General features: G+C 40.5%; 3 protein-coding genes across 3 annotated transcripts in view; 2 read left to right on the top strand and 1 right to left on the bottom strand.

The window, feature by feature from the left end:
- TMEFF1 (transmembrane protein with EGF like and two follistatin like domains 1) overlaps positions 1-1,117 on the top strand; it is a 120,906-nt gene extending 119,789 nt beyond the window's left edge. The window contains exon 10 of the mRNA XM_061351448.1: positions 160-1,117. Coding sequence (XP_061207432.1) covers positions 160-244 — 85 coding nt within the window. The 3' untranslated portion in view covers positions 245-1,117. The remainder of the gene's footprint in view (positions 1-159) is intronic.
- A 461-nt stretch (positions 1,118-1,578) lies between these two features.
- On the top strand, positions 1,579-17,247 carry CAVIN4 (caveolae associated protein 4). Its single transcript, XM_061351449.1, has 2 exons — positions 1,579-2,358; positions 15,136-17,247. Exons 1-2 carry the CDS (start codon positions 1,948-1,950, stop codon positions 15,802-15,804), a joined length of 1,080 nt encoding a protein of 359 aa, XP_061207433.1. The 5' UTR covers positions 1,579-1,947; the 3' UTR covers positions 15,805-17,247.
- Positions 17,248-19,454: 2,207 nt separating this feature from the next.
- Positions 19,455-20,866, bottom strand: part of LOC133211254 (dynein axonemal heavy chain 5-like) — a 156,472-nt gene continuing 155,060 nt past the window's right edge. The window contains exon 77 of the mRNA XM_061351450.1: positions 19,455-20,539. Within this exon, the coding sequence (XP_061207434.1) occupies positions 20,321-20,539 (219 nt within the window). The 3' untranslated portion in view covers positions 19,455-20,320. The remainder of the gene's footprint in view (positions 20,540-20,866) is intronic.

Raw genomic sequence — 20,866 nt, 5'->3', positions numbered from 1 at the left:
GTAACAGTCCAGTACTGAACAGCAGGAGCATCCCTTCGTAAGAACAGCTCAGAGACTCCTTGCTATTGTTCTGTACAGAAATTTAAGTCAATGTGTTATTTCTAGGCTTAATTTTATGTGGCATATATAAAACCAGTCCTCCTTTATCTTTTTTAACAGAAAATGCCCCAAAAACAATAGAGGACGTCGGCAGAAGCAAAACCTAGGCCATTTTACTTCAGATACATCGTCCAGAATGGTTTAACTTAGTGATTTTTATACCTACATTGACCATGTGATGTACATTTTTATTATATCTTTTTTTAAAGAATGGAAATATTTATTTCAGAGGCCTTATTTTTGAACATTTTTAGTGTAACAATGTTGGTCTGTATTCTGAAAGCATCAGCTCTAACAGCTATGGACTGTTTTAGTATCTTTACTTTTATGTTTTTGAATACAGTAGTCCATTTTCTGTATCTGTATCACATGGTTATATAATAGACTTGTGCTTTATCCATGGAATGTAATATTTTTGGGAACACAGATTTATTCCATCAATGGTTGTAGATTTAAAAACAAACAAACAAACAAGCAACAAACAATAAACCAACAAAAAAGTCCACGTTACCTAGCAAACAAGGCATGAACTAAAGGTAAAAATGTTTACAGCTTACTTTTCTTATGAGAAACTAGGAAACACTGTGTTTAAATACCGTAGATATTTAAATGTTTTTGGAAGTTAGTAACTGATTTTTTAGACACTGCCTATCGCATGAACTGTGAAGCTGTGTGCTGTGTGTAGTTGTAACATATTTATAAGACGTGTGGGCTGGGTCTAAGCACTGCCATCTTCATACTGAATTCCAACGATTTATTTTTAAAGAGGAAAACTATAAATTTCATAATTTGGGAAGTTACCTGGTAGAGCAGATGGCACAGGTCCAAAAGAAGTAGGTCTGAGTAGATGTAGGTATTGTAAAAATTGGTGTTGAATAACTGAACACAAACAATTGGAATAAAGCCTACTTTATCACTGTTAAAGCTGTTTTAATACTTCTTAAACTTTTTTAAAGCAAATACATGTTTTAACACCTACAATACTGATTGTATAGTGTTTGTGATTAAAATACAAAAAGAATAATAAAAGTGAATGAATTACTAGTGCTCTTGTATAGAGTATTTTCAAGAGCTAAAGAAGTCCATCCAAATTAGTCCGCTGGTCATAGTTATATTAATAGACTGTTAGTTGTCGTTTGAAAGATCCCGAGCTAAAGTGTGAATAGGATGTGTTCAGCTGTTTTAACATGTAGTCTAGGCTTTCAAAATTTTGCATGTAGGATTTAACAATTTGTTCAATTAAAAAAAAGAAAAAAAGAAAAAAAGAAAGAAATGCTTTCAACATTTTGAACTGGAAAAGCATGTAACACAATACAACGTTTTCACTATGTTGCCTCTGGTTTAGTGTGTTTATTTGTTAACCCCCATGTGGCAATTGCAGCGAGCTGAAGACCTGAAGTTGTTTTGCTGGGAAAAACAACGGTGTTCATTTTTCAGACCCCTCTTTGAGTTCTCTCAGAGGAAAGCACTCCAGTAACACGAAAGCAGAAGTAGATCGCTAAAAATATGCAAGTTTGCTTTCCTGCTTAATTACTAAGTTACTTAACTTTCCTGGATTAACGCTAATAACTTCATCAGTACAGAAGCGTGACCCTTTAAACATATGTTCCTTTCCAGACACTGCTTCCTAATTTTAGGGGTTTCATGTTGCTGAAAGTATCTGAACAATCATGTGTGGATATTTTGTAGTCAGAAGTATTTGACCAAGCTCCAGGAGCGGCGTTTCACACCCTACTTTGAGCATCGCCAGAGCCAGCTGTCACCCTGGCTCCCTGCAGCAGTGCCAGAACTGTTCTGGCAGGATCACCCAAACTTTGCCTCCCGCCGACCTGGCTGAAGGCAGGCAAAATGGATCGCCGCGAAATCACCTCCGAGCCCGACAAAACCCACCAAAATCGCCTCTCCAGTGTCACCGAGGAGGAAGGAGAACAAGATGCAGCTTACACGATTGTGACAGTCCTGGACAAAGTGGCCAACATTGTGGACAGCGTGCAGGCGAGCCAGAAAAGGATAGAGGAGAGGCACAGGGAGATGGAAAACACCATCAAGACCATACAGATTGACATCTTAAAGCTTGCCCAGGCTCACGGTAACACAGGCTACACGGTGAACAAGTTACTGGAGAAAACCCGCAAAGTCAGCTCCGTCATGAAGGAGGTGCGGGCACGCGTGGAGAGGCAGAGCACCAACGTGAGGAAGGTGGAAGCGAAACAAGAGGAGATGCTGAAAAAAAACAAATTCCGGGTGGTAATCTACCAGGTAAAAGCAAACCTAATTTCTTGTAGCACTGTTGTTGTGCCGCCTCCTTGGGGGCTGGTGGTAGGGCAGTGATTAATGAACGAAATGGCACGGCTGTCCAACATGGGAGTTATTTTATGCTTTCTTTAACATTCAGTTGTGCTCCTCGGTGTCTTTTAGCATGAGCCCACTGACGGCAGCACACACGGTCTATTATTAGTGTTGGTAGGTTACTGAGCCAGTCGTGTAAGATTAACTGCAGATCAGCAAGGACTATTTGTTGCCTCTCTGAAGGGTAATATGAGGCAGGCTCTATAAATCTTGTCATACAGACCATGCCTGACATTCATCGGTGTTGTTTTTTCACCATATTAGGTTGAAGTCCAAATAGCAAAAGCGGTTTTGGGCTCCCTGAAATGCAGACTTCCTTCTGACACTCACTTCAAAACATAAGGCTTGTTTACCTTGCAGCATTGCTCAGGCTTTCATAGGGCTGACAGATTGGGGCTTTTTCATTGTCTCAGTCTATATGCACAATCTATATGCACACACTAAAGCTCAGACTCAAAAACCCTTCATGACAGCAGATAGTCCCTTGCATGCTCTACTTTGGAAATGGTTTAACACAGCACTGTTCTTCCAATCATATTGGGCAAGCAAATCATACTTTTTCTTTCACTGACCTCATTCTAGGATGTTCCTTATTCTTATAAATGTGTTTGAAGAGAAGTTTCATGAAACAGCATGGTCCTGCTTACATGAGTAAGAATAGACAGTGCAGGCAGTTCATGGGTTCTGTCAGTTGCTAGTGAGAGCTGTGAAACCTGTTTGTTTAGTGGCCTGATCCTGCATTTGCTGGAACTTCACAGTGCCCCAAGTCAGTAGAAAGCAAGGGTCTTTAATCTTTTTCTCCCTCATACCACCGAGTCCCCAAAGCTTTTTTCAAATGAGTCATATTCATCCTTATGTGTTCTTGAAAATACCATCCCTCGTGAGTAACACAGCGCGCCCCCATCGCCCAGCCTTACACCCTGGTCTTGCATCTGTTTGTTTGTACATAAATAACGTTGCTTGTGATGAATGGGGCCATGTGTTTCAGTGAATATACTCACCACTGTATACAGCTGACAAATTCTTCTGCATAATCTAGCTTTCCAAACTACTTCATTTGCTACAACTGGGAAAAAATAGCTAAAACAAGAAAAAAGTAGGTAGGAAATGTTACCTCTTTAATGTCATGTTCATACCTGTCATAGTTAATATGCAGCCAAATTGTGCCTCCTGGATTTTCTGACTGAATGACATACTGTGGATGTTCAGGAGAAAGCCTGGGCATAATTTGGCCTATTATTACAATTATTGCAAGCTGCGCCATCGTGATGGAATAGAAAACAGGCACACTCACTTTTTCCATGCAAATCATTTCCCAGCAAAAGGAAATAAATATCTCTGACTCCCCTGGTTAATGGCACAATGCCATTTCATTGATGGGCCTTTGCCATTAGATTGCAGTAGAAAATAGTTGAAGCATTGAAAATGTTTGTTCTTGAAACAGTATTTGTTACATAATGTACATTTTTCTCCTAGCAAGACATGAGTAGTTGCTTATTTAAAAATGCAGTAAAATACAGTGAAAATGGGATTATATGCAGCTATAAAGAACGGCTGTTGGTATTTTCAGATGTTTCATGCAAAGGGAGTGCACTTTCTCTAAAAACCACCTTCAGCTGGAGTTTCTGAACTCTCTACTGGTTTTGCCAGACAAGAATGACCTGCACCCCATTCTGTATGTTTAATACTTCTAGGAAGGAAAACAGCATTTTTGATTGCTGTCTTTCTAGCTTCCTCTTCGTATGGTAGTTGAGAACTGCCAGTGAGAATATGGATGACTTCCTCTTTAACTTTCATCCCTTTATAAAGGGAGACTGAAGAGTGGTGGAGCAGGTATGCTGATCCTCCTAGGATCTGTCATTTAACACTTTTCTGGAGTAGGATAACTGCATTGCTCCACAAAAACACTCTGGAAGCATGCTCTGGAACATGCTAGTGAGTCAAGAGTGCACTGGGGTTTAAGGCACAGGTACAGTTGTGAAAGTCTCTTGCACACAAGTGCAATGATTTTCACAATGTTGATTTACACCAGTGTAGGCTGGAGTGCCAAGACCTGACTGACTGAAGCTTGGTTGCAAAGAGTCTGTTAATAGCTACAGAATCAGCATGCTCCCTTCACTGTATTTTAGAAATGGATATAACCAGGTTGTTTACTTGATGGTTGTGAGTGACAGCTCATCTGTAGTGACATTTTTTTCTAATGAATCATTTGGGACATTGTGATGGAGCCAATGACCTGTGTGTAGCTGGTGTTGAATGCCTACATGGGTAACCGCACATTGGGTTTAGTTTTAATTTTTGCCAAAACATCAGCATATCAGGAAAAAGGAAACACCAATTAAATCCTAAAGATTTCCTTTCAAGTGGATAGCTTTGATCTTATCATTGATAAAAAGAGAAGGCAGGTTGAAAAGAATCACTGGCTGGAGGAGATTGTCCCAAGAGACCTCAGCAATGATGAAAAGAATTAGCAATATCCTCGCATTAAAGAGAGACAAAGTGACCATCCTTGAGCATAATGATTAGGGAAAGTGAATTCTTTTTTCATGTGGTCAAGGAAAAGCTCTGGTAGCAGGCAGCCCTCCTCCCCAGGCTGACTCCATGATTAAAAACGTCAGGTTACTTCAGACTTCCTAGTGAGGTCTTAGACCCTGGAGTGCTATGTGACCTGAGACTACAGCAGGGAATGCAAAAGACATTATAAACTGGAACAGGTCAGTGTTCATTTCTCTTCGGGTTGGTCTGAATAACCAGCTGCGAGAGCTATCATTTCTCTGCAGTCAAAGATCATCTAAGAGTTTTACTTCTTCTGACTAAATCATTCAGAAATCAAAGGGGATTTTTCCTTTTTTTTTTTTTTCTTTTCCTTTTTTGAAACCCTGAAAGAACTTGTTTCGTTTGCTTTCCTGTGTTTTCTGCAGGTCTCTCTATGAATGGGAGCATACAGGCACCAGAAAGTCCTTGTTACAGTTACTGTTTTTGTTTCTATTATTACTTTATAAAAGCACCATCGACAAGTAACAACTTCCTATGAAGGGACACATGCATTTGTTTCCATCACTGTTGTCTGAGATAAAATTAGTGGACAGTCCCAGTGGACATGTCAGAAACCAGGCAGGGTTATGGCTTGGCTGGCTTACACAAACAATCGGTTTGCTCTGTGATTGCTCCACTGCACACATGGGAAAAGCTAGCAGAAGCAAACTTGTGTATGCTGTTCATATTATGCGTAAATAAATTAAAGTCAGAAGTGGCTTTTCCTGGTCACTGTCCTTCTCCAGCATAATGCCTTGGACAGTAGAAATGGTGACATCTGACAATCTGAAGTGGAACCTCTTCCATACAAAGTGTCACTAAAAGTCACTGTGGCACGAACTCAAGAAATGGGGATGCTGAAAGACCAGGCTCACAAGCTCACTCCCCATCTGCATGAACCTGTAATTGCAGCTATTCTGGCAAAACCCTGTGACAGTAACCGTGACATGAAAGGCAGGAAATACAACACTTCTATTTAGAAAAACACAAAGAAAGCTATCTGAACCATAGCCATCCACCTGATACCATTTGGGCATAAGAATAGCTGGCTTAGAAGGCCTCTGCAGAACAGAACAGTTAGTACGTGGAGTTAAATAGCTCACCAAGAGCAGGCTGTGCTGGAGAACTCATATTTGATCATTTTTCTGTTTCACAGAAACATGACAGGTCTTACTCATATTTATGTACCTACTATCTTAATCTCATGACAGATAATCTGGAAAAACAACAGAGGAATGTGGATTGTATTGAAATGGGAAGTGAGGCTTGTGATGGGTTTCTAAAAGTGCTTCCTTCTAAGACCAAATTTGTCAACTGTGTAATATTTTCATTAAAGATCTTGGCACAGAAAAAGTGTAGATACTAACAAAATACATTCAAAGTGAGGAATTGTCAGTCCAGAGAAAGGCATACAGACAAGAAACTAAATAAACTTTGGAGCTAGAGTAATGCTAATGCAGGTGTACAGTGTCAATTCCTTTAGCTTCAGCAGAAGCCCTAGTTGTTAGTTTGTCTTCTGAGGCCCCATGGGTTGGCAAGGACAGAAAACAGCATGTTACTTGCTCACAAGGTGGCGGAGAGTCCACTTGATGTTGTGGCTCTTAAAGAAAGTTAAATGTGGGCACGCAAGGCTTCAGGGCACAGGGCTGATATTTCCAGAAGTGACAGAGATGCCTAGTGTCCTTGTGCAAAACATTTCAGAGCCCACTTGGAGTACCACGTACTGATCTGATCACCCATGCTGAAGTAAGTTGTGCTCAAGCTGAACAGCCACCAACCTGATCAGAGAAATGAGAAGCCCTGGTAAATGAGAGCAGAGCAGGTCTAGACCTAGGCTGGTACAGTCCAGGAAGACATGAGGCTAAGAAAGGTTGTGGCTGTCATTTATACATCCATTCAGGCACGGATGAGGAGTGCAGTAAAGAACATCAACAAAAAAGATGAAATGGGCATAAACTGCCCATGAGTCATCTCAGGTCAGAAAGCAGAAATGGATTCTTAGACCTGGAGACAAAGCCTTCTGCTAGAACCCATGGGGAGGGAAGAAAAACTGAATTGCTATTTAAGTCTGAAAACTTAATGGCAAAAAAGATGGCATAGGGTGACTAGCTCAGACACAGAGGCCTCAGCAGTCCAGTGACACAGGGCCTTTGTTGGAGTCTTTGTGCCATAAACCCAATAAATATTGTTACAGCTGGGACAGGTAATTGCCTTTGCTGAGAATACAGAGAATAAAAGAAACCCAAGGGTTATGTCAGAGAGCGTAGCAAGGGTCCTTTGTTCGCAGTGTCAAGCCCAGTCCTGCGGTTCAGAGCTCTGAGCTGGCCCCATGCTGTGCAGCAGCCGCTGGTGGAGTGGCAGAGCCAGAGCTGAAGTACTGGAGGCTGCCAAGAAGATCATAAATTACTGTGATTTTTAGGAAAAAGGAAAACCAACCACTTCGAAACAGCGAGAGCAAATCTGTGTTTCTGATGACGCCTTCACAGGGAAGGAGAACAAAGGGAATTAATATAAATAAATAAATAACAAGCAGCTGTTGGGCCACAGGCTGTCATCTTAGAACTGCCACTGATTTTTATCCACCTATTAACACTGAGCGGTGGAAACAACTGATCTCAGTTTACATGTGCACTGGATGCAGTTGTTCAGTTCTTTGCTTGTGGTTGGCCAGCAAGCCAGCAGAAGAGCATAGCTACACCATGAGCCTTCTGTGTTGTGCTTTTTCCCCACGGTCCCAGAGGCTGCCAGGAGTGACTTATCAGCAGGAACTGTGGCTGGCCACCATGGGCACACAGGTACCTTCAGCAATTCCCATTGTGCCTGAGGCCCACATTCAGGGGTGGACTTAACTGGGGACATGCGGTTGGGATTTATATTCTCAGCACTACTGATAGCTGAACCTTGCAATTTTTCCTTTAGCACATGAATAAAGTTGATCACAACAGTGCAGGCACAGGCATGAGGAATATGTGAAATCATTAAAAGCAAGCTCAGACTTGGGATGCGTCTTGCCAGGCATTACACATCAATAATGCAGATGTTTCTGCATTTGGCATATAGACTCCATTCAAACTAGCAGAGACAAATGTGTGGAGCCTGATTCACTCGATCCGTTGTAGACCTCTACTTCTGGATACAGGTTCCACTTTATAAGTACCTGTTCTCTCCATTTAGTTGACAAGGTGTCCAGAACCAAGTTCTCATGGAGACATGGTTTCTTGGGCAGATAAGTTCAGCAGCTCCTGATGGCTGGCTGGGTTTCACTTGTACTTAAGAGCACTATCCTGTTCCAGGTAGCTTGCAAGAGCAGTCACTTTATGATGAATAAATAAATCAGAACGTTACCAAATATATTTTTTTGTCTTATCACACCTTGTGATCACTCTGTCCTCCACTGACAAAGGCTTGATATCTACAGATAAAGTGGAAGTGAGAAATGCCACCAGTTTGATTGCAAACCTGCAGACTGACCTGCAGAGCTATTTGCTAGGCTAGCTCCATAAAACAATAGCAAAGCAAAGTGTGAAGTTTTAACTCTCTCGTGGAGCTGCATCAGTCCTTTTATGCAGCATGTGGGGGCCTGGAGCCAAGGGCTTCTCTAAGTGATGTAGTTATAACTAGGTACCACTTGCTTGCCTGTAGCTTGGTACAGCCATTTAATGAGAGAATGAACTGGGTTTCTTTGCAGTCATTGTATGCTCCTGGTTAAATTAATGAATTTCTGACAAAATTTAAAGAAAAAGGGTGTGTATTAAGGCTCAGAAAAGAGGAATGAAGGGGGGGTGACTGATCTGGCCAGGATGCTTTTTCATTATGGAAAAGTAATTCTAAATACAACAGCACTTGGCCATAAGTCTTGTGTGATGAAGTATTTATCCCCTGTCTACTTTGCTTGATAAAATCCCTCAGGTGCCCTTTTAAAATAATCCTATTTTTCTCTCATCTAAGCAGTTTTTTGGCCTGATGGCAGGGATTTTGAAATGGCATATTTGCAGAAAAAAATGAAGGGATCGCTTGAGATTTATAAAGCTTCCCTCTGAACTGTTAGAATATGAGTAAAAGTACTGACTGATTTGTAATTCGTTATTCATCAGCGGTTTCGTATTGATTTAGAGAGCAATTTCAAGGAGATGTTTTAGTGATTTACCTCAGCTGCCAGTCTGAATAAAAAATCATTCATTTAACATGCAAATTTCTAGGACTCTTTTAAACATTGTGGCGATGCAGTTTCTTGCCCGTACGCTGCCAGTCATTTGCATCCCCAGTTGTCATAGACACGGCAGCAGCGCTAGACCAGGCTCTGGGTGGCCTTCGACCATTTTGCTGCTTCATGCTCTGCTTCAGAATTGTCAGGTGATCACCAGTCCCATCTGTGCTTATGTTAATCATGACCTGCACCTTCTCTGTCACACAGCACAAAGCTGAAGGGTCATTTGCCATGACCTCTTCCCTGTGCAATACAATAACTCCAAGTCAGGGTCTATAATCTCCTTCTACTGCCTACCTGTGCTGTAAGCAGCTTCTTTAGGAGCATTTTGAGGCTTCATTTTTAATACATATATACATACACAATACCTAATTTTATATGTATAACATAAGATTTATATATATGTATACAATTTAATTCTTTATTTGGTCATTCCGTTTTTCTCTGCTACTGTTTACTGTAGTTTAATATTTGTTCTGCTACAGTTTTAATTGAAATTGGATACTAGTGGAGAGCTGGTAACACCTGCCTTTATTAAAGCTTGTTAGAGTTATGCTTTGAAGGTGTTTGAAGAGAGAATGCAAAACTGGCTTATAGTGTTTCTAGCATATATTTACACGTAAGACAATGCACTATCTTTTTTTCTCCTTACTGGCTCTAGAAACCCAGTCTGGGCTTTGAGATACAAACCCAGAATACATGTGCCAAAATCATGGAAGGACAAGGGGAGTAAAGCTCTTGAACTGGCCACATCCCTTAAAATGCCTTCATATCCCTTTTTTTTGTTTGTTTGTTTTAAATGGCATTATGATAAATTTATGATTGAAATTATCGGTAAAAATGTTAATGTACTTAAAGCCTAACTTCTTGTACAGCCACGCTATGTCACTGCTTCATCTAGTGAATCCCATGAACTTTGAAGTAGCAACCCGCCTTTTCTGAATGAAAATACTGCTAATGCTGCTATTAATGACTGATTGCATCAGTGCCTACAAAGATGAAGAGTGGGGATTTAGCTAACAAGTCTGCGAGGGAATTTTCTCAATAACCATTTTCCCTTGCCCAGCCTCACTGACCTTGCTGAAGGCACAACATTCCTCTTCCAGCAGCCCCTTTGGCTTATTTACTCCCTAGTTCAGCACTAAGAGCTATCAGAGCTGACCTGATCTTTGCCAGGACACCACTGCCGCAAAACACCTGAGACATCACTAAACACTTTACTCTGCCATTTTCTTTCTTCCCCTGCCCAGAGGTGAGAAGAGCCTGACTGTGCAGGCAGGGGTATCAAGCAGGCACATTTTGAGACTCTTTTTTTTGTTGTTTTTTTTTTTTAAGTCTCTTTTCCCCTGTAATTTTCAATTATCTGAGCATCACCACCCCGAGAGTCTTGTGATGTTCATCGGGGCATTGCCACATCTAAGATTATTTATCTATTTTTCTTAAGGCTTCTGTGAGGTGAGAAAGAGTCAGCACCTTGCACTTTGTGTAGTTTCATGAGCAGGTGCATTAGCCTTTCTTCATAAATGCCTTGTTATATCCTATGGGAGAAAAATGCTATTGCTGTGATCCGTTCCTTGAGATCAGGAGGTGCAGGCAGTGCTGCAGAGTTGTCAGTGTGTGGGTGCAGAGCAGCCGATGTAGAGTTTCCAGAGCAAAAGGAGTGTGCGAAGGACGCAGACTACATCCTGTTGAAATTTTCCTAATTGTGAATTAAATTGAAAAGGGAGCAAAGGATAAAGATAACAATGATGGAGTCAGACTTTCTTGGGAACCCAATGTTAGAAATATCAAGGCTTCAATATTCACCGACCCTGGAGCCATCTGTTCAAATCAATACTGTGCTGGCCTTCACCAAAGCTGAGGTTTAATCATCTGCTTACTTTGTATTCAGCCAAGCCCATAAAAACTCAAACTTCTTTGGCTAGGCATATTTGAGAGGTTAAATATTCAAAAGCTAGGAAAAGCTGAAGTTCAGGTTTAAATGCTTTCTTACTGTGCCAGGGGCTTCACCAGCCACTCCTGAATTGTGCAATTGTTCTGTTTGTGTTATACCTTTAAGTTTTGTTTGTTCAGATTGTTTCTGAAGCAGTGGATCTAACTAACCTCGCAGCTTTGTGGCCTCTGTTTTTTTCTCCCCGTCCGGTTGAACTTCAAAGGTCTCCAGGCTTTTCCCTTACCATTCAGTCAGTGCCTTCAGTCATTCCTCTGCTACTACAGAACATGAGGCCTTTCTCCTTTCAGGCTTCATTTCCTTCTACACGTGTGCATTCTTCCAAACTATTTCCAGTTTCAGCAACACTCCATTGAATCTAACTCCTTTCTCCCCTCTTGCCCCTTACACCCATTCATAAATACACACTCTCTCTTCTCAGCACCCCCATCACCTACCAAAAATGTCAGGTTCAGATCTCCAAGCAAGGTGTCTGAGCCATGGTGTGTTTGCTTGGAACAGACATCAGCCAGGAGGACAGAATGATTCACAGCGCAGCAGGCAAAGAGAGCTTATTTCTTTGTGTCTGAGCTCAGCTCTGTTCTCAAATTGGTGGAGTATGTCCAAATGTTTATGTGCTAGTGGAGAGAGCATTTAAGGATCTCTCCACTAGAAGATGGGAGCTACATAACTAAAGCGTATGTGCTACATTTTTTCCACACAAAACCAATGATGACTTCCAAATCAAGCAGTTACTGAACAACTTATCACCTTACTTCTGTATTGGAGAAGGGGAAAAAAAATGTTTTGCATTGAAAAGCCCAGGCTGATTTTCAGCGTGCTGAGTGGTGGACTAACTTTTCAGGAAATTATGGGCAACAAGCACACCGGGGCCAGGGTGAGCACCCTCTGTAGAGTGCACCCTCTCCGAGTGCACCCTAGGAGTGATGAAAGGGAAGGAGAACGACCAGCTTCCACAGATTTGTTTCTTGGTTTCTGGTGCTGACCTGTTCAAGTCTTTGGTGTTCCCAGTAGGCAGGGCAAGCAGAGTACATGTCCTTTGTACTAACCAATTGACCATGACTGCATTCCTCCTTCCTCAAGAAATCAGGTTAAAAATAGCTGACTATTTGCTATCACCTTGTACTGTGAAATAGTCTCCTGTCCTTATTTTATCTGAGCGCTTACAAATTCAGCGTAAAGATCCTCCCTTCCCTCCAATGATGTGATGGTGACAGGTAGGAGTCCTTTCTAGCAAAACACTAATGTAGATTTTTAGCTAAAAGCTTGCAAGTAGCATCATCAATTGCTCAACTGCTTCTCATCCTCCCCTAAGATCAGGCTGCCTAGCCCTGCTTTTTCCAGTTCCATCTGCTTTCAAGCTAAGAAGAAAGCTTTCACCCAGATCAGGGCTTTGTCACATGAACTGAAACCAGTAGGTGTTTGGTCTTTGCTTTTAGTGATTCTATAAATGAGCTGGTAGCTATATGCTTTGACTCCATCTATTTCCCACCTGCTGCTAAAACTTATTGTTCCTGCTGTAGGAAGGATGGGCTCCTCTCTTCTCTCTACCCCACTGATACTGGTGACAAGAAGAAATGGGAAGGGGCAGGAGAGAGAAAGGAAGCAGATGAGAAAGCTTTCCTACTGAGCCTAAATCACTGTGCTTTCATTATGAAATCTCCCTAACACGCTAGCCAGTTTCACTAATACTTTCCACTTTGATAACATCTTCCATCCAGAAATCTTGAGAGGAGCTAGAAACTCACACTAATTTTCAGTCTTGCTATATCTGATTCTGCAAGATGTGTGCAGAAACCAAGGAAAGGTAGAAAAACAGAGATTTGGCAAAGATCATTCTCAGAGTCTGTAGCAGGATGAGGAATGTTCCTCAGGGCCTGCAGCTCCAGTTTCTGTGGCTTGTCCACAAGACCTTCATTTCACGTTACTGTTCGTAAGTCTTAATTCTAACACATATGTATGAAAGTTAAAGTGTTCTTTTCTAATAGGCTATAAAGCTAAGTACAATTAAAAAATCTAGCAAGCAGTTGACAAAAAGTACAGAAAATATTGTTATTCTTCCAGAGGAAGACAGCTGAAATATTGCAGAGAAATAATCTCTCTGCCTTCTCTCTTTTTAAAAGGTGATCTCCACACACCCTATTCACCACATCATACTCATTTCTGTATGCACTGACATTTCAGAATAGTCATTCTGGAAACAGTTTTGTTACCATTTCAGCTGAAGGAGTGGGCTATAATTTACAAACTTTGAGGAATTATTTTCCAGCTGTGTTTTAGTTCACTTTCAGAAAAGAAGAGATTATGTTTATATATAGAAGTCTTTATATAATTAATGTTAATTTGCACATGTTAATGAAGATGATTATTAGCAAAGCATTGTAGTTTTGTTCCTGCTGATTCTGACAGATGAGTTGAATAACATTCTGCTGTAATCAGTGTAACATAATTTGTCCCTATTTTTTTCTAAGCATTCACAACTACTTTTCTAGAGGGTTTTTAATGAAGCCAGCACATGATGACAGACTCATAAGCGGGCTTTATCTGCCAAATAGCTACATGTATTTTATTTTACGTATTGCTAATACTCTGTAAAATTAAACATGACTTGCTGCTAATAAGTCACTGTGAAAAATGGCAGACTTCTTTTTGGCTGGAAATCAGTTCACAGCAAAATATTCAGGAAGCCCGACCCCATTCTTCATGGGTTCATAAGTAATATCAGTAAGATAATAATACTTAGGGAAGAGCCTAGACACTGTCATACTTCAGGTATCAGCTGAAGTAGTTAGTAGCAATGGAAGACAGCTTAGAGAAGTTTTATATAGCTGTTGTACTTCTCTGCACCCCAAAGGGCTGCTCCTCCTGGGAGAAGAGCACATACACATAAACAGTTAGTAGGGAAGAAGAAGCTGGTATTGCCCATCTTGCACACCTCTTACGAGCTATGAATTTTCTGCTCTACATACACTAGTACTTTTAGGTAGAAGTGACTTGCTGACACCAAGCTACAACACATCTGTAATGTTCAGCAGTATTCAGATCAGGGAATCAACTCTCTTAGGAGATTGTCCCTGTTCAGATAAATCCTTCTATTACCACAAACTTTTTTCTTGGTAAATGATTTGCTTGTTGTGGACAGCTTTTGGAAATCTTCTGTGTCCCAGTCTTTGAGCCTCTTTCTTTGGAGAGGCTACATAAATTCCTAATACTAAGATACCTAGGATAGTTACCGCTTCCAAGCATGCAGCTAATACATATGTATAATATAAATATGTACTACTGCATGCTCATACAGGCCACCAAACTCACCACAGGAGAGAAGTGCTTGCTTGAAGCCATTCATATGTTTCCAGATGGAACAAGTGAAGTTCATCTCAGCAGAGGTGCAGGTGCTGAGCGAGTTGTATGGAACTGGGTCTACCAAATAATGTTCCTTTGCTGGCTACGTCCCCTTGTGGAGCCAGCACATGTAAGCTAATACACTGGGGTTCAACCCCTTCTGGGCAGCAACAGAAATGTCAAGTTCCAATGAGTCAAAAACATGCAATTGTATTGGTGACAGTAAAGGACTGAAGCTACTGGTATCATTGCACGCATTTGGAGAGTGTACAGCTGACATACACACAAAAGCCTCTAATGAGTACAGAATGTGTACTTTTATTGGTGATGAATAATGGATCTAGGCCCAATCTCAGGAAAGCAGATAAGATTAAAAAAAAAAACAACCAACAAACAAACTGAAACAAAACCAAACCAAAACAAACAAGAAAACCCCAAATTTGTTCTGAAAACTATTGGAGGCCAGTTTAAGGTTTCTTCTGCCATTTGTGCTCTGTATAGATCACATACAATGATACAAGCCTACCTTGCTTTGTTACAGTATTGCATTTCAGTTAGTATTAATTAACTAGAAGCCAAAAAACTAAATGCTTGAATCATTATCCTTTTAAAACATGCTTGCTGGAAGATGACTTTGTGCTTTTGTTCACAGGAGGAAACCGAGTGTCCTTCATCTCTCTCTGTTATCAAAGAAAGGACAGCAGGGGAAACTCTGGAGGATGATTTCTTCCCACCTGATGATCTGTCTTCTGATGAAGAATATTATATTGAAGAAAGTAAAGCTGCCCAGTTCAAGAAATCAGGCATGAGACGCATAGATGATATCAAAAAGGCATTCTCAAGGGAAAATATCCAAAAGACAAGACAAAATTTTGGCAAGAAGGTAAACAGGCTTCGAACTAGAATAGTGACCCCTGAGAGGAGAGAGAGGATAAGGCAGTCAGGAGAGAGACTGAAACAATCTGGGATAAGGATCAAGAAAACCATTTCACAAGCTGCCCCAACAAAGGAGACGTTCAAGATCCATAAAAAAGGCAAAGAACGAACAGGAGCCGAAGGTCAGGAAGGGATCCAGGAAGCTGGTGTGCACATCGCCTCTGAGCTCGCAGCAGCAGAGCCTTTCACTGAAGAAATCTCTTACACAGAAGTGATCACTAAGGTAAAGAAAGACAAGAATAGTGCAACAAAAGGTTCTACCCAGACAACGGATAAAGGAGTGACAATCCCAGAAGTCGTTCTTAAGCAGGAAGGAAAAGAAGGAGGAGGAGGTGACGATGTCCCTTTGCTAGACTTACAGCAATCGGCATACAGAATCAATTAGCAAACACCCCATACTATCCTTACTGAACAAGAAAGAACACAGGATGTATTCACTCAGCTTTAGAAAAATGTGTGAATTTGTGTTACACTACAAAAAATGTGTTGGTGTTGTTCTATCATTTACATGGGTGTCTATAGTGTTGTCCGCCTGACAAAAGCCAAGCCATGCAAATGAAGGAATGGGGCTCCCCCTCTGTCTTGCAATGTGCCAATAGCCATTATTAACCCAAATGGAACTCATATGTCAAAGGGAGATGGACATCTGCTGGATTTTCAAGATTGACTTAGCAGTGACCACCTAATCACTCTCTTTACATTTATGTACAACAGGATAAAAATTATTTCTGCTATCTTATACCAACTCCTGTAATAAGAAAACAGTAACAAAGGTATTGCTTCATATTACTAAATGAAAGAACTACGGAAAATGTGGATTTAGCTACATGAATCTTTTCATTTAAGGGCCCTCATTGAAACAGCAGGAAGAAGAAATTCCTGCATTATCCAGGGTGTGACAAAATGTGGCAGGAATGATAGGTTCTTGGGTAAATTGTGTTTCTTCTCAGTGGAAAAGAGAAGCTCCTGAAATGACTAAAGATTATTTCCAGAGTTCTGGAAGAAGAAGGTTTGATGTATGTAAGCAACGTCTTTTCTGCACTTATGGAGTAAGAATAAAAAAGCAGAAGACACATTAAATATAGTTAGCAGGAGGAAAAGAGAATGAGGTATCATATTCACGTTTTGGAAAGATATGATTGCGAGAAAGGCAAAGGTATGAAGCAGTAAAAAAGGAATAAGGTTAATGCATGGGTTCTGGATAAATAGAGAAAAAGTAGAATATTATAACTGAATATAACTGAAGTTTCCTCAAGGTCTTTTAAAGAATTGTTACTTTATCCAGAGGATCATGGGGCTCATGACCGTAAGTGACCAGACAAGGGAAATGGTTTGTTTTTCATTCTCTGTGCTTTTCTGAGCTTCACTGCAATTAAAATCTATTCTACAAAGCCACTGAAGCATAAGGCTAATCTATAACCTAATTCTTTGTTTCCTATCATTATCGTTATCAACCAGCCACAGCCTCAGGGATTATGAGACAGACACCCTTTGGAGTATGGAATGCTGTTTATTTGCAACACTTGGGAGCCAGTGCCCTGACATCAGATATGTTTGTAAACATGACCGCTACACTGACATGAGGTGCAGGACTGTATTGCTCTCTTCATTCTCAAATGGAGTTGCCTTCAAAGCACTTATCTAAAGCAATGTCATTACTATCTGTGTGAAAGAAACTTGTACAATATTGCCAAAAGCTGTATGATTGTATTTATTATCTCAAATTCATTTTAACAGCAGAGCATAACTTGGTTATCTATATACATTGTTTGAGGACTCTCAGCCAATTGTTAATCTACAATTTAAATATAACTAGTTTGATTTCAAACATTCTGCCTGCCTGTTCTTTCATTTAGCCTGGTGTACATCACATTTGAAGTGGGACAGCTTCAGCAATAGTAACTAGGGACCATTGGTTGGGGAAGATCAATATTATATGGTGCCAGTGACATTTAAAATCAATATTGTCAGACAGGAAGCAGCAACTCTACTGAATGGAAGGGCAGCATGGGGCAAGAGAGGGACAGGGAGAGGAATATGCTTCCTTCAACAGTAAATTGCACATCTTCACTGCTCTGTAATTACATGAAAAAAGGAAAAAAGGTTTTGCTTACAGGATAGACTGGAGGGTTTCTTTGGTTGTTCTTTTTACTAGTTATAGGAAGTCTTTTCTGGAACCAGGCAACTGTATGTTCTTTTTCAGTGAAATACTGTCATTTGTCTAATTCTTCTATAATTTACTTGCATCTATTCTGAAAGATTTGACTTTTTCTTAAACACATAAACAGGATTTAGTTACTGAAATGAAAACGTCAAAGTTCAAAGAAGCTATTTCTTTGCATTTTTATACAAGAGAACACTAAGTGCTAGAACATAATTGCCCATAGATTTTTTTTATGTAGCATTTTGCTTATTTTACTTCACAAAGAAAGGAAGTGATGCAGTTTTGTGAAGTTTATCATGCAGCACTGCATATAACCTCTATCAAATATGTCATTTTTAATGTTTACTTCTATCCTTAGCTGTTCAGAGGGAGTTCTTCCAGGTGCGCAGAGCATTTCGATGTATGCTTTTCATTTGAAGCTATTATCAGTGTTACTGACTTGAATTTTACATCTACAAAGAGCTCAAAGTTAATTTACTCGTATTCCCTCCTACAGGTAGAGGATGAGGAGAATTCATGGTTTAAGCTGAGCTGGTAACTCAGCACCACACAGCTGTTTGCTCACACCTCCCCATTTAGCCCCCTCTGGGCTGGATGGGGAAGAGAACTGGAAGAATGTAAACCCCATGGGTTGAGAAAAGAACAGTCCAATAAAGTACAATATAACACTAATAATAATAATAGTAAGGGAAATAACAAGGGGAGGGTATATAAAACTAAAAGGGGAAATAAAAAAACCCAATAAACACAAGTGATGCATAATACAATTGCTCACCACCTGCTGACTGATATCCAGCCCAACTTGAGCAGCAATCTGGGCCTTCCGGGTAACTCCCCCCCTTTCCTATACTGGACATGATGTGCTGTTGTATGGAATATCCCTTTGGCTAGTCTGGGTCAGGTGTCCTGTCTCTGCTTCCTTCTGGCTTCCCGTGCCGCTCCTCACTGGCAGAGCGTGAGACTGAAAAGTCCTTGATCAGGGCAAGTGCTACTGAGCAACAACTAAAACATTGGTGTGTTATCAGCATTGTTCTCAGATTAAAGCCAAAACACAGCACTGCAGCAGCTACTAGGAAGGAGAAAAATAACAGTGACAGCTGAACCCAGGGCAGTAGAACACTATGGTTTAAAACCTCAATTTCTATACAACAGCAGAGATTTTGCTGCTGGAATTCCCCCTTTTTCAGAATTTCCAAGAGCAGTGAATTTAATCCCAAGCCTCAAGCCAAAAAATTCTCAATAAAATAGGCTGATGTACAGCTGTACTGCAGGGAGGCCCGATGTGCCTCTTTTGAACAGGTGGTTTCACTTGGTAAAGTAATCTTGCTGGCACTCATTCTGAAACAAGTGCTGCTCCCAGCTCAGTGGGAGAAAGGGACCCTGTCACTGTCTGCTCTGTTTTCCAAGAAGAAATCTGGCACTTTCTGCTTAGTTGTGGGTGGGAGTGTGAATAACAAACTTCCTCACCAAAGGACTCCTGCAATTACTATCTGCGGAGTAAAGCTAGTTATGGGAAAGGATGAACTACTTTCTTAGACACCAGCTGAAAAGAAAGTGAAGTGTTTATACAGAAAATTAGTGCTTACAAGGAGAAAAATAAAGTGATTAACAAAGCACCCACTGCAAGTCCTTCTTTCATAACATCCAACAGCAATTTCTTTTGCTTTGAATTTGTGCTAGTGAAAAAAGACAAACATGTTTTCCGCCAATACGTGTCTGTCTATTAAAAGAGAAATGGCAATCACCCTTCAGTTACAGGGTAGACAGCGGTGGTCATAACAAACAAAAATTACTTCTGCTATTTCAGGTGAATCTACTCCCAGAAATGGCCTGTGCATTTTTCTTCCTTTTTATTTTTTTTTATTTTTTTTTACCTAAACTGGTGCAAAATACAGACTAGAAAGCAGTTACAAGGTTTGAATCTGCAGGATTTGGCACTAATGCCAATGGAGTAAATACTGATAGAGCCAAACTGGTGTTCATATGTGTTTATTCTAAGAGTGCCAAAACTTTTTTCTTGCTAATACTGGAGAGGTGCACACCTTACTTAATGGGCTTTATGTTTAGAAATGAGTTAACACATGCAAAGGCTACTACTTGTGCGAAGATGAACTCACCTGTTTGCACAACTTCTATGATCCCATAAACAGGTGACTGTTCAAGGAAATGGTAGCATCCATTTGTAAAACCACCCAGAAATTTTACAAATGCAAAATCAAAGGAACTGTGCATTGGAGTATTTGCAGATAAACAGAAAGTTTTACCACATGTTTAACTCACTTGCTGTTACAGCTTTAATAATGCTATGGATGAAAAGTTTTCAACTACAAAGTTGCATCTTAAAAGAATTATATTATGGAAAAGTCTTGTATGAAGAAGAAACGACAAAACCTACAAAAGAACCACCATAAATGTTGAAGCAGTTATCAGTATCATAAGCACTTTTTTCCTAGCTAGATATTCCATTATGACCAAGCTAGTTTATTATATTCTCACTTGCTTTGTAACAGTTGCCAAATTTTACACCTGCAGTTGTTTTCCCCCTGGTATTTCCAGGATAAATACACTTAGTATTTTTGCTGTGAGCAGAGTAAACTGATCTATGAGCAATTAACACAATCACTTGCTAATTCCCATACCCCTGTGAGAAGGTAGCCACCACTTTGACAGTAACAACTAAAGTCCTACTGGCTGCAGACTAGTCTTCCTAGGTGGCTCTTTTTTAATAGCTCTGTTCTTATTTTGAGCTGCATAGTAGTGCAACCCCCCGTAAAGTCCAGTGATCAGGATTCTGCACTGTTTTCAGATTCAAAGAGAAAATGTATGTCAGATCTGTTCTCCGGGGCTTTTTGTAGACAGGACAGGAGTACACACTTCCTTGCTGCTTCTTTGGATCAGGTAATGCTGTTGTGCTAACAGCATACACATGTACTACAGGAAGACTTGTGAACAGCACCTGAGAATGTTAAAAAAGACACAAGGCTCAGCATTAGAGAAGCAGGATAGGGTGTCTGAACTCCAAACGCTAGAATCTAGATTCAGTGGTAGCCTTCAGCAAAAGCACCAGCACCTCAGGTACATGCGAGAACAAGTGTCCCATGCTCACTTCCATATTGACCCCAATGTAAAGCCAGTGGGCAGCTCAGGGACAACAGACATCTGGAAGCCTGGAAGGAAGAGAAAGCAGCAGAAGCCTGGAAAACTGCACACCATGGAAGTAAATGGAAAAATGACAGTGTGGTTCTAGAAGAGGAAAAGAAAGACCATTGTCACTTTTCCCATC

The sequence above is a fragment of the Neopsephotus bourkii genome, unplaced genomic scaffold, assembly GCF_033783945.1.
Source record: "Neopsephotus bourkii isolate Nb327-2 ecotype Australia unplaced genomic scaffold, CSIRO-AGI_Nbou_v1 NB_591, whole genome shotgun sequence".
Taxonomy (NCBI): Eukaryota; Metazoa; Chordata; class Aves; order Psittaciformes; family Psittacidae; genus Neopsephotus; species Neopsephotus bourkii.
The sequence above is the reverse complement of the archived record's forward strand: the minus strand, read 5'-3'. Positions and strand labels throughout refer to the sequence as shown.